The sequence below is a fragment of the Protomyctophum parallelum genome (genome assembly GCF_964188405.1).
Source record: "Protomyctophum parallelum genome assembly, chromosome: 18".
NCBI lineage: Eukaryota > Metazoa > Chordata > Actinopteri > Myctophiformes > Myctophidae > Protomyctophum > Protomyctophum parallelum.
The window spans coordinates 43,537,019-43,550,820 of record NC_139716.1 but is presented as its reverse complement, the minus strand read 5'-3'; the positions used below and the strand labels follow the sequence as shown (position 1 = coordinate 43,550,820).

Below are 13,802 nucleotides of genomic sequence, written 5' to 3'. Positions count from 1 at the left end.
AAATATAAAATATACATTATTATTATTATTATTATCAGAGTATCAAACATACATAATAAGTCATATCAATTACTGTTACATACTTGGCCAGTAAGCCCCGCCCATCCTGGCCTCCATAGAGCATCTATAGAAGAGAGAGCGAGCTTGTAGATCTGATATTTACTGTCTATACTAGATGCTAAATATCATTTTCAGGTTGATTATTATAATGATCATAATTATATGAATGATTCATTATTATAATTATACAGACCTGGTTGAAGCCGCGGAATTCAAATCCTCCGTCTGATTGGAGGATCTGGTTGCCTGTCACCCACTTCCCGCCTCCTGCCTGACGACGTTCTTCTACAGCCTTAGCGACGTAATATATCATGTTGAAAATCGTCCCGAACAATGGAGACACCTGAAATATATAACACACACACACACACACACACACACACACACACACACACACACACACACACACACACACACACACACACACACACACACACACACACACACACACACACACACACACACACACACACACACACACACATATTTAGCAACATAATATATCATGTTGAATATTGTCGTCATGAACGGGACTCGAACACACGACGCGCCACAGGTTAGGTTAGGGTTAGGATGTAAGGCTGAAGGTGAAATGTCAAAGGTCACCTCAGTAGCGGCCACAGCAGAGCGGACCTCTCGGGTGAGCTGCGCTTGACGGAACGTTTCGTAGAAACTCTGGTCTGAATCCATGGTTACCGTAACCACGGCGCTGTACGCATGCTGGAGGTGGGTACTGTTGGTCAGCTGAGGGAACGTGTCCTGATTGGATGAGAAGAATCACACCCGTGTGAAGTGAGGGGCGCTCTTATCACCATACATCATCATGACGTAAAATAGACACTATGCCAATTTGCTCAGACACTACAAATTCTCCATTCATTGTCAATGGGAATTTAATGTTTGTGTAGGACAAAAATAGACACCATAAGTCGATTTGCTCAGATAATATGACATAAAATTCTCCATTCATTGTCAATGGGAATTTAATGTTTGTGGGAATAGCTCCCCTCAAAAAGGGAGGGGCAGCTGTTATGTTTCTTTAAAGATGGAGTGCCACAATTTTTGTATTTTTCCAGCTTTTCATGTGTCTATGGGGTGACAGTACTTCATTAGACACCCTGGAGTCGTTTTTATGTCCAATGGTGTAATAACTTTGTATTTAGGGTTTCTTCCTGGAGGCTGAACCCTTGACGGTCAAACGGGCCAATGAAGTAAACACGGATAGTGTGACGTAAAAATATTGCACGCACACACGCACCTCCCCCTCTATACATATTTTTTAAATATGACAACCTCTGTGGGCGGAGCTGCCTGCCACATACACACGTGTGAACTGAACAGCGCAGCCAGTTTGCTTTTGCTGCTCTGTGTGTGTCTAACTGTGTGGCAGATTTTCAAACAGTCATTTCACACATTACCAGTTCACAGCAGAGCAGACTGTTTTTCGTTAGATTGGAAGCAAGTAAATGTTCACGTCGGGTCCTCAGGAAGGAAACCACAACAAACCAGTCTTATAGCCTACCTGCTCTGCTGTATAGTTGCTCTTGTTGTTCTCAAGGAGTAGGTTGTTTCTTTTATAATCACAGTGGTCGGGCTTTGATACAGAGTGTAGTGTCACAGTGTGCATTCTTGTTGGCTGTTGTAGTCAATATGTATGTAGGTCCTAATACTTATACGAGGCTGTAAAGTCAAGAATTAGAAGTATGTTGTGTCGCGCTGGATGTCATGTTGCCATGTCTGGCTATTACAAGCGACTTGGGCTTGTTTTCATATAAGTAACTTTCAGGGGAGATGTGGTTGACTTGACCAATGATTCATGTGAAGGACCCTCAGATTAATATGTTGTTAAAAGGATTGGTGTTGTTGAAACGTTTTCATAAATATTCACGGCAATTTCTGTGACTTATTTTTGTGGACCTGGCCGCTTGTTTCTTTAAATCTGGCGACTTTTGCTGAAACTCAACGCAGTCAGATAAAGGACAGTTTTAATGCCAGGGTGCTTAGCTGGAGGAAATCAATAGCCTACAATATATTGTAGGCTAAATGATCTATCAAACTAATTGTTTCTGCTGTTAAACTATGATCGAATTGGATGATGAGCTGAGCTGATTGCGACAATAGGGTCAATATAATTGGAGGAAATAAATAAATGATTATAAAAAATCAGAAAAAACAGATCTGATATGGTATGGATGCATGGATTATGTGCCTATACATGGATGGTGGCAGTATAAGTGCATAATGGTGCCTATACAATATCTCAGAAATATTGGAAGTGTTCACTTCTAACATTCACACCAATTTGCCATTTTGTAAACAAAAGGGCAGAGCCATGGGCTGTCCTTTTATAAGGAGGGGGAGGGACTAGGACAAGTGGGTGGTCTTAAAGGAGGAGGCGGAGGGACTGGATTAGGTGGGTGGTGCTATGGTTAAACTCACGCATACCTAATGAACTGGTGGGTGTGTCCACATAAAACCATCATTTTAACAAATACTGTACACTTTTCTGAAAAAATTATACCTCATATACACCTAAATACACCTGATGATCATGTTTAAGTGTGGAAAAAAATCACGGCACTCCATCTTTAAAGTTCTGTAAACAAACATTCATGAATATGTTAATTACCTGGTAAGGTAAGACATGAACAGGTTCGTTAATTAGTATTTTAATGAGCTAATGAATATGTGAATTACCTGGTAACAGGTTAGTTAATTAGTATGTTAATGAGTTAATGCATATGCTAATTACCTGGTATGGTAAGGCAACAATAGGTTAGTTAATTAGCATGTTAATGAGCTAATTAATATGTTTGGTAAGATAAGGCATACAACAGGTTAATTAATTAGTAGGATATGTTAATGAGCTAATGGATATGTTAATTACCTGGTAAGGTAAGGCATACAACAGGTTATTTAATTAGTAGGATATGTTAATGAGCTAATGCATATGTTAATTACCTGGTAAGGTAAGGCATACAACAGGTTAATTAATTAGTAGGATATGTTAATGAGCTAATGGATATGTTAATTACCTGGTAAGGTAAGGCATACAACAGGTTATTTAATTAGTAGGATATGTTAATGAGCTAATGCATATGTTAATTACCTGGTAAGGTAAGGCATACAACAGGTTATTTAATTAGTAGGATATGTTAATGAGCTAATGAATATGTTAATTACCTGGTAAGGTAAGGCATACAACAGGTTATTTAATTAGTAGGATATGTTAATGAGCTAATGCATATGTTAATTACCTGGTAAGGTAAGGCATACAACAGGTTAATTAATTAGTAGGATATGTTAATGAGCTAATGAATATGTTAATTACCTGGTAAGGTAAGGCATACAACAGGTTAATTAATTAGTAGGATATGTTAATGAGCTAATGAATATGTTAATTACCTGGTAAGGTAAGGCATACAACAGGTTAATTAATTAGTAGGATATGTTAATGAGCTAATGAATATGTTAATTACCTGGTAAGGTAAGGCATACAACAGGTTATTTAATTAGTAGGATATGTTAATGAGCTAATGAATATGTTAATTACCTGGTACGGTAAGGCATACAACAGGTTATTTAATTAGTAGGATATGTTAATGAGCTAATGAATATGTTAATTACCTGGTACGGTAAGGCATACAACAGGTTAATTAATTAGTAGGATATGTTAATGAGCTAATGAATATGTTAATTACCTGGTAAGGTAAGGCATACAACAGGTTAATTAATTAGTAGGATATGTTAATGAGCTAATGAATATGTTAATTACCTGGTAAGGTAAGGCATACAACAGGTTATTTAATTAGTAGGATATGTTAATGAGCTAATGAATATGTTAATTACCTGGTACGGTAAGGCATACAACAGGTTATTTAATTAGTAGGATATGTTAATGAGCTAATGAATATGTTAATTACCTGGTAAGGTAAGGCATACAACAGGTTATTTAATTAGTAGGATATGTTAATGAGCTAATGAATATGTTAATTACCTGGTACGGTAAGGCATACAACAGGGCGTCGTATGGAATAAACACGTAACCGTCTAACGTCATGCCCATGTCCAGAGCAGCCAATAGGAACTCTCTCTGGTCTTCTCCACCAACCAGGACCGAGCTCATACACATGATGACCACTAGGAGAAGAAAGATAAATTATTTAATATTCATCACATTAATTAACCCATTCTGACCGGGCATCCATTTTGGTGTCAGCATCATGTCGTGCTTTAGCTATTTAAAAATAGCAGATCTACAAGCTCATATCGCGCCACCGAGTGGCGCGCTACGAGCTTGTAGGTCTGCTATTTTTGACTGACATTTTTAGAATCTGATCTCAGGTCAGAATGGGTTAATCAGACCAGTGTGTGTCCAGTGGAAACCTCGTATGAATCTGATCTTAGGTCAGAATGGGTTAAACTAGGGGTGCATGATTATGAAATTATGACCCATATCCTAAGCCTAGGCCTTCCCCTAGTGGGGATGTGTGTGCAAAGTTTCACAGCAGTTTCACAGCAATTGTTTGATTTGAGGCATTTTGTACGAAACCGTCCATTCATGCACTCTTTGGAAGCCAATCTTAGACAATAAGGATGGAATATGTCACAGAGTGAAGCCAATCTTAGACAATAAGGATGGAATATGTCACAGAGTGAAGCCAATCTTAGACAATAAGGATGGAATATGTCACAGAGTGAAGCCAATCTTAGACAATAAGGATGGAATATGTCACCGAGTGAAGCCAATCTTAGACAATAAGGATGGAATATGTCACAGAGTGAAGCCAATCTTAGACAATAAGGATGGAATATGTCACTGAGTGAAGCCAATCTTAGACAATAAGGATGGAATATGTCACTGAGTGAAGCCAATCTTAGACAATAAGGATGGAATATGTCACCGAGTGAAGCCAATCTTAGACAATAAGGATGAAATATGTCACTGAGTGAAGCCAATCTTAGACAATAAGGATGGAATATGTCACAGAGTGAAGCCAATCTTAGACAATAAGGATGGAATATGTCACCGAGTGAAGCCAATCTTAGACAATAAGGATGAAATATGTCACTGAGTGAAGCCAATCTTAGACAATAAGGATGGAATATGTCACTGAGTGAAGCCAATCTTAGACAATAAGGATGGAATATGTCACCGAGTGAAGCCAATCTTAGACAATAAGGATGGAATATGTCAGCGAGTGAAGCCAATCTTAGACAATAAGGATGGAATATGTCACAGAGTGAAGCCAATCTTAGACAATAAGGATGTAATATGTCACCGAGTGAAGCCAATCTTAGACAATAAGGATGGAATATGTCAGAGTGAAGCCAATCTTAGACAATAAGGATGGAATATGTCACAGAGTGAAGCCAATCTTAGACAATAAGGATGGAATATGTCACAGAGTGAAGCCAATCTTAGACAATAAGGATGGAATATGTCAGAGTGAAGCCAATCTTAGACAATAAGGATGGAATATGTCAGCGAGTGAAGCCAGTCTTAGACAATAAGGATGGAATATGTCAGAGTGAAGCCAATCTTAGACAATAAGGATGGAATATGTCACAGAGTGAAGCCAATCTTAGACAATAAGGATGGAATATGTCAGAGTGAAGCCAATCTTAGACAATAAGGATGGAATATGTCACAGAGTGAAGCCAATCTTAGACAATAAGGATGGAATATGTCACCGAGTGAAGCCAATCTTAGACAATAAGGATGGAATATGTCACCGAGTGCCGCCAATCTTAGACAATAAGGATGGAATATGTCAGAGTGAAGCCAATCTTAGACAATAAGGATGGAATATGTCACCGAGTGCCGCCAATCTTAGACAATAAGGATGGAATATGTCACTGAGTGAAGCCAATCTTAGACAATAAGGATGGAATATGTCAGAGTGAAGCCAATCTTAGACAATAAGGATGGAATATGTCACCGAGTGAAGCCAATCTTAGACAATAAGGATGGAATATGTCAGAGTGAAGCCAATCTTAGACAATAAGGATGGAATATGTCAGAGTGAAGCCAATCTTAGACAATAAGGATGGAATATGTCACAGAGTGAAGCCAATCTTAGACAATAAGGATGGAATATGTCACAGAGTGAAGCCAATCTTAGACAATAAGGATGGAATATGTGCCGCACTGCGAGCTTTGTAGGTCTGCTATTTTTGAAAAATCTTGAAAATGTGGCGCAAATCTTTGAATATATATTCTTTCACAGCAAACGTGTTTAACCCATTCTGACCTGAGATCAGATTCATACGAGGTTTCCACTGGACACACACTGGTCTGATGAACCCATTCTGACCTGAGATCAGATTAAAAAAATGTCAGTCGCTCTTCGATTTTTCTAAAAATAGCAGACCTACAAGCTCGTATCGCGCCACTCGGTGGCGCGATATGAGCTTGTAGATCTGCTATTTTTCAATAGCTAAAGCATAATATGATGCTGACACCAAAATGGGTGCCCCGGTCAGAATGGGTTAACTCAAATCTTTGCTTCTGAGAGGTTCCATTGTGGAGTTAGGTGGTTTATTCCCGACAGCAGAGACATGTATCCATCAAACGTCTGACCTTTGACATCCGCTTCTCTGATGGCGCTCAGTGCTTCTCGAGACCACACCCCCTTCCCACTCGTCTTGGTAACCACCGGACCAACCGGTAGGCCCAGAGCTCTGAGGGCGGAGCCCAATTCATGTGCCGTGCCCACCCATAGGTCAGATGGTCCTGTGATGTCATCAAACACACACACACACACACACACACACACACACACACACACACACACACACACACACACACACACACACACACACACACACACACACACACACACACACACACACACACACACACACACACACACACACACACACAGTTAATTAACACAATAACAATAGCTGGCATGACAAAGAGCAAAACCAAACAACATGCCAAATATTGCTCTGTTTCAGGGCCGGCCTTCAGATCAGGCAGATCTCCTGTTGCCCCAGGCAAATGCCTGGGGCAACAGGAGCGTGAGGGGCAGCAGAGCCGTCAGCCCAATCGCAGAAACATTCGCTTTTTTTTTTCAAGCAGGCACGGAGCGCTCCTGTGGTCATTTTTATGGCCACAGGAGGGAGCTAATCGTCCAGTGTGAAACAATAATAAATCAGTCATGTGAATTATAGCCTTTGTGATATAAATTACTCTACATTGGTCACGGGAGGGGGGGCATCTGGAAATATTATGCCTGGGGCAACATTTTCAATAAGGCCGGCACTGCTCTGTTTGGGCTGTTCTAGGCAGTCAGTCTGTGTGGAGGTCTGGAGGTCTGAAGGTGCAATCTGTACCCATAGGCCACGCATTGGAAACAGAGACAGAATGCATGTTCTGTCTCTGTTCTGGGGGGGAGGGAGGGGCACAGCAGCTGGTAATTTGGTTTTGACAAAACAGCCTTGTTTGTTGGCTCTGTTCTGCCCTCCTGCCCAGGGACAAATTAGCCATTGGGCCAGTGGGGCTGTGGCCCAGGGGCCCTTGGCTCTCAGGGGCCCTTCTGGGAAATTGGACCGCGCAGCACTAGGTTTGACGCCCTGAAAAGGGCTCCTGGGGCCCTTCATTGGCCATTGATTTAGTTAAATTTAGGTCAAAAACATGATAAAAACACGGAAAAACACAAAATGTTGCGCTATGGGGGCCCTGCAAAAATGACCGGCCCAGGGGCCCTCATGTGGGTTCATGTGCTCCTGCCCCCCCCCCCCCCCCCCCATGTTCTGTCAAAACCATGTGACTCCCATTGAAAATGAATTGCGAGCTGTTCTGCCCAAGCCTCCAGTAAGGCTATCCGACGTTGAAGCTGGTGGACGGACGTTCACGACGTTACGTGCGTAAGCCCCGGACCTCGATCTTTGTCCGGCTAGCTAGGCTAACACTTCCGCTCCCTCGAGCCATTGAGTTATAATTGTACTTCCGGCAGTCTTCCGGTGGGGGGGGCGGGGCTAACACTCCGGTTCGTTCTCTATCCTTATATTACTCTATGGTTCTGCCCCCCTCCCCCTCAGAACAGAGACTCTGTTTCTGTTTTGTGTGTGTGTTGAACAGGAGGTGTCATGTGTATCCTGTGTGTGTGTGTGTGTGTGTGTGTGTGTGTGTGTGTGTGTGTGTGTGTGTGTGTGTGTGTGTGTGTGTGTGCGTGTGTGTGTGCGTGTGTGTGTGTGTGTGTGTGTGTGTGTGTGTGGACGTACCAGCGACCACGGCCACATGCGCCCAGCCGAAGTGTCTGAGGACTGTAAACAGAACTTTGCTGGGAGGGGTGATAGGCGGCAGGCTGGGCCAATCAGCTTCCAGACAGCCAGGGGACGCCAGCCCGGCCTCCCAGTGCTCGGCGAATAGGGACGCAGCGTGGCAGAGGGCAGGGTTAAAGGGTCCGATGTAGGCGTGGCCATCTCCCTCCATGTCAGCCAGCTGAGTGACAGCTGCCAATCAAAAATATATTAAAAAAAAAAACATGTTTAAATGATAACACTTTAATTTCTTTAAAACTTATCTCACGATTTTTTGTAACCCATTTCTTTAAACAGTGCCAATTATCTAGTGTAATCCTGGGCGCTATACTCCCTCCGCCAACCTGGGTAGAGCAACGGACTGACCTCATGCTTCCTTCTATGCATGAGCGTCCAAGCCGCCAAGCCGACAGGGGGGAGTTTCCCTGGTAGCGCATGGAAGAAACACTGTTCCTGTGTGTAGTTCAAGCCGCAAGCGGAGCCTGCAGCACATGGGCCAGGTGGAGCCTGCAGCACATGGGCCAGGTGGAGCCTGCAGCACATGGGCCAGGTGGAGCCTGCAGCACATGGGCCAGGTGGAGCCTGCAGCACATGGGCCAGGTGGAGCCTGCAGAACCATTGCAGCTCAAGAATCCGCCACTCCTGAATGAAGTGTCTGGTGCTGCAACGCACAGGTCCTGGCTGTACTCCTGGTGAGAGCAGGAGTGGACCTGGTGAGACGTAGAAGGGGCCCGGACAGGAGTCAACCCACAGAGCCTAGTCCTTCCACGTGCCAGACCTCACAGTCCTGGCAGAGTAGTTCGGGAGCGGCGGATTGTGTGGCCCTGGTCTTTCCCAAATGGGACTGATCGAGGCTAGTTGTAGTTTAGACTGGTTAATTAGGTAGTTAATTAATATGCTAATGACCTTTAGACAGAACGCAGTCTTCCTCCAATAGTGTGACAGCGTAGTTGTAGTTTAGACTGGTTAATTAGGTAGTTAATTAATATGCTAATGACCTTTAGACAGAACGCAGTCTTCCTCCAATAGGGTGACAGCGTAGTTGTAGGTGAGACTGTCGTCCTGTCGTAACCGGGACAACGCCATGTTCACCGCGGCCGAAGGAAGCGCTCTAGAGAACATTGGGTCACATCTCCACGGACCAATCAGGGCCAGGTTGAAGGTCGTTGCCCACACCGAGCCAATCAGAGACGACCACAGCCACACTCCTACTGACCAATGGGAGCACAGCATCCTGACGATTCCGTGCAAAACTGAAAGGAAATGGAAAGCGTTTTTTATGAACGATCACAGAGCAATCATCCCTCTAGGCTATAGGATATACTGTAGCTATGTTATGTACTGCAAATTTTCAACGCACGACACCATCATACGACGAATATCGAATAAGCTGAGCTATCAGCAGCACACAGCAACCATCCACCAGCCAGTCATCCCCCCATACTGTACATCCCATAGCCTAGAGGGGCATACAGTACATCCCATAGCCTAGAGGGGCATACGGTACATCCTATAGCCTAGAGGGGCATACGGTACATCCTATAGCCTAGAGGGGCATACGGTACATCCTATAGCCTAGAGGGGCATACGGTACATCCTATAGCCTAGAGGTGCATACGGTACATCCTATAGCCTAGAGGTGCATACGGTACATCCTATAGCCTAGAGGGGCATACGGTACATCCCATAGCCTAGAGGGGCATACGGTACATCCTATAGCCTAGAGGTGCATACGGTACATCCTATAGCCTAGAGGGGCATACAGTACATCCCATAGCCTAGAGGGGCATACGGTACATCCCATAGCCTAGAGGGGCATACGGTACATCCTATAGCCTAGAGGTGCATACGGTACATCCTATAGCCTAGAGGGGCATACAGTACATCCCATAGCCTAGAGGGGCATACGGTACATCCCATAGCCTAGAGGGGCATACGGTACATCCTATAGCCTAGAGGGGCATACGGTACATCCTATAGCCTAGAGGGACTTACAGAACATCCTATTGCCTATAGAGTGACACAATGTCTGTGAGCTTTAATCCTAAAGCCTCTAATGCTGGTAATGCTAGCTGCAAAGCTGATAAGCTAATGCTAAAAATCACCAACCTCTTACTGAGAGCAAACACTATAGCAATGATTACAGTCACAATATAGAGCTATTTGACACTGTTACTGAACACACTCTATAGCAATGATTACTGTCACAATATAGAGCTATTTAACACTGTTACTGAACACACTCTATAGCAATGATTACAGTCACAATATAGAGCTATTTAACACTGTTACTGAACACACACTCTATAGCAATGATTACTGTCACAATATAGAGCTATTTGACACTGTTACTGAACACACTCTATAGCAATGATTACTGTCACAATATAGAGCTATTTAACACTGTTACTGAACACACTCTATAGCAATGATTACAGTCACAATATAGAGCTATTTAAGTTAACACTGTTACTGAACACACTCTATAGCAATGATTACTGTCACAATATAGAGCTATTTAACACTGTTACTGAACAAACTCTATAGAAATGATTATTGTCACAATATAGAGCTATTTAACACTGTTACTGAACACACTCTCTATAGCAATTACCGTCACAGTGAGCTATTTAACACTGTCACACACACACACACACACACACACACACACACACCCTCACACACACACACACACACACACACACACACACACACAGACACACGATTACTATCACAATAAAAAGCTATTTAACACTGTTACTGAACAAACACTCGTCTATATAGCAATGATTACGGTCACAATAGAGCTATTTAACACTTAACTATGAATGTGAATGTATATGAAACAGAACTACAGTTAAACAATGTTATACGTTTAATGTAGTTCATTATTATTGTAGATCTCTAGACCCATCTGTCGCCAACCTTTGTGGACAACAGCCAATCTACAAACCCACAACGCAACATTACACATCCATGTGGTACATCGGTCAAATACTATAATATAAAGATAGCTCTCTCTCACACACACACACACACACACACACACACACACACACACACACACACACACACACACACACACACACACACACACACACACACACACACACACACACACACACACACACACACACACACCCCCACCCACCCCCCTACCGGTTCAGTGTGTCCATCAGTGTCTGCAGCTCTCTGTGAACACACACACACCTTCTCTATCACCATGTAGCGTTCCGATTGGTTACTGCTTTCGGACACTCCCCCTGGCCACCAGCCACGCCCACATTCATAAAGGTTGTGTACACAACCTTTATTAATAAACTTTATTTATTCAGGGTTTGTGCACGAGAGCCAGTTCAAATCTATTAGCTCAGTGGACGAGAATTTTACATTTCTTGTACATTAATTCCTATCCATCAACCAATTATATCTATAAGTCATGCAGAGATGAAGTCTAGATGTGATCTTGGCGCTGTGATTGGTAACAAGACTACTCGCCCCGTTTCTGTTTTCCTCCCAGAGTTTTCCCCAGTGAGGGGTGGGAGAGGCTGGACAGCAGACGGCTGGACTTTGAATTTCTCTAACTATAAACTTCCATGACAGCAGAACAAATAAGTACAAATATAATTTATGAAAAGCTACTACAGTGAAGTCTATTCACAGAAGTTGTTGTAGGATATGTGGGGATTATCTGACGAGGTACCATTTGAGGGGGCAAAACCTTACATATACTAAATAATACTAAATTGTTTATAGGTTCAATATAAGTCAAATAATATAGCCTTTCCACAGGAGTATCTTTTTATATTTTTCCAAAAAGAATACAAACAGCCAATAGCATGTTACAAAGTTATCCCCCTCACTGGGGAAAGTTCCGGGAGGAAAAACGGGCAAGCACCGGGGCGAGTAGTCCAGTATTCCTGTGATTGGCTGAAAGTTGTCATCTTGAGCATCTTGATTGGCTGAGAGGAAGGGGAGGATAGGAGAGGAGAGGAGAAGAGAGAGAGAGAGAGAAATGTGAGGGCTGGCCATTTGACGTACAGGGCGCATACCCGGTGGACCGCCCAATGAATGGGTCTCCCCATTTCAATTTTTTTGCTTTCATACCGTTTTGCACATGGAGTCAGTTTTTTCCAGTATAAAAGGGGATGCATACTTATAGTTTAGACTAGTCATTGGTTAGACATGGGTTAAGGTTAGGTTTAGGTGTGTGCTGCCCCGTGGGAGGTTATAGGTTTAGGGTGAGGGTTTGAGATGGGTTGTAGTTGTAGGACTAATGACTGGTCTAAACCAATGACTAGTCTAAACCAAAACCTGTCTAAACTAAGTACTGCACTGGTGGTATTAGGGCTTGTTTGTTTGTGTGAGCCTCAATAGAGCGGGGGGGGGGGGGGGGGGGGGGGGTAGAGTATGTGCTTGCCAGTTGTGGTGGGCCGGACTGGGCCAAATGTAAGGGCCAGATCTTTGACCTAGTCCAGCCCTGGAGAGAGAGGGAGAGAGAGGGAGAGAGAGAGAGAGAGAGAGAGAGAGAGAGAGAGAGAGAGAGAGAGAGAGAGAGAGAGAGAGAGAGAGAGAGAGGGAGAGAGAGAGAGGAGGAAAAGGGAGAGGTTATTATATGTGAGGCAGTGAGGGGCGTCTATCTGATTTGACTTGAGAGCTACTTTCATAACGACTCACTCTAACCTTAACGCCAAACTAGCGTATAACTAACCCTAACCCAATGACCAGCTCAACACGAGATATGATCTATCATCTAATGCTCAACAAGATCTACAAACCAAAAACCTCTCCCCACTACAGCACACACACACACACACACACACACACACACACACACACACACACACACAAACACACAGAGTTCATGACCTTGTGCTTGCTGGTTGCCATGACAACAGAGAGTAATCTATTCCAGGCTGCAGTAAATCCAGATTAGGATTAACACATTTAACCCTTTAGAAACGTGCGTGCGCACACACACACACACACACACACACACACACACACACACACACACACACACACACACACACACACACACACACACACACACACACACACACACACACACACACACACACACACACACACACACAGACACACACACACACACACACAAAATTACATTTGTGATGATTTGATTTGATTGGCTCATCACGGAATGTGATGTAGAGTATGATGATGATAAGAGCGCCCCTCACTTCACACATGTGTGATTTGTTACTTCAGGAGGTAGAGTGGCCACTGGGGAACCGTGAGGTTCCCGGTTCGATCCCGGGCTCGCCCAGAGATGATGCCGAAGTGTCCTTGAGCAAGACTCTGAACCCCTAACCCATTCTGACCGGGCACCCATTTTGGTGTCGGCATCATGTTGTGCTTCAGCTATTGAAAAATAGCAGATCTACAAGCTCATATCGCGCCACCGAGTGGCGCGATACGAGCTTGTAGGTCTGCTATTTTTGAAAAATCTA

The 13,802-nt window shown here is 43.4% G+C and overlaps 1 protein-coding gene across 1 annotated transcript in view; it reads right to left on the bottom strand.

The window, feature by feature from the left end:
- Positions 1–9,493, bottom strand: part of LOC310876154 (retinal guanylyl cyclase 2-like) — a 36,064-nt gene extending 26,571 nt beyond the window's left edge. The window contains exons 1-7 of the mRNA XM_083789599.1: positions 9,330–9,493; positions 8,293–8,523; positions 6,644–6,796; positions 4,058–4,200; positions 667–819; positions 254–403; positions 84–124 (exon numbers count right to left, since the gene is read on the bottom strand). Of these exons, the coding sequence (XP_083645725.1) occupies positions 84–124; positions 254–403; positions 667–819; positions 4,058–4,200; positions 6,644–6,796; positions 8,293–8,523; positions 9,330–9,453 (995 nt within the window). The 5' untranslated portion in view covers positions 9,454–9,493. The remainder of the gene's footprint in view (positions 1–83; positions 125–253; positions 404–666; positions 820–4,057; positions 4,201–6,643; positions 6,797–8,292; positions 8,524–9,329) is intronic.
- Between the last annotated feature and the right edge of the window lie 4,309 nt (positions 9,494–13,802).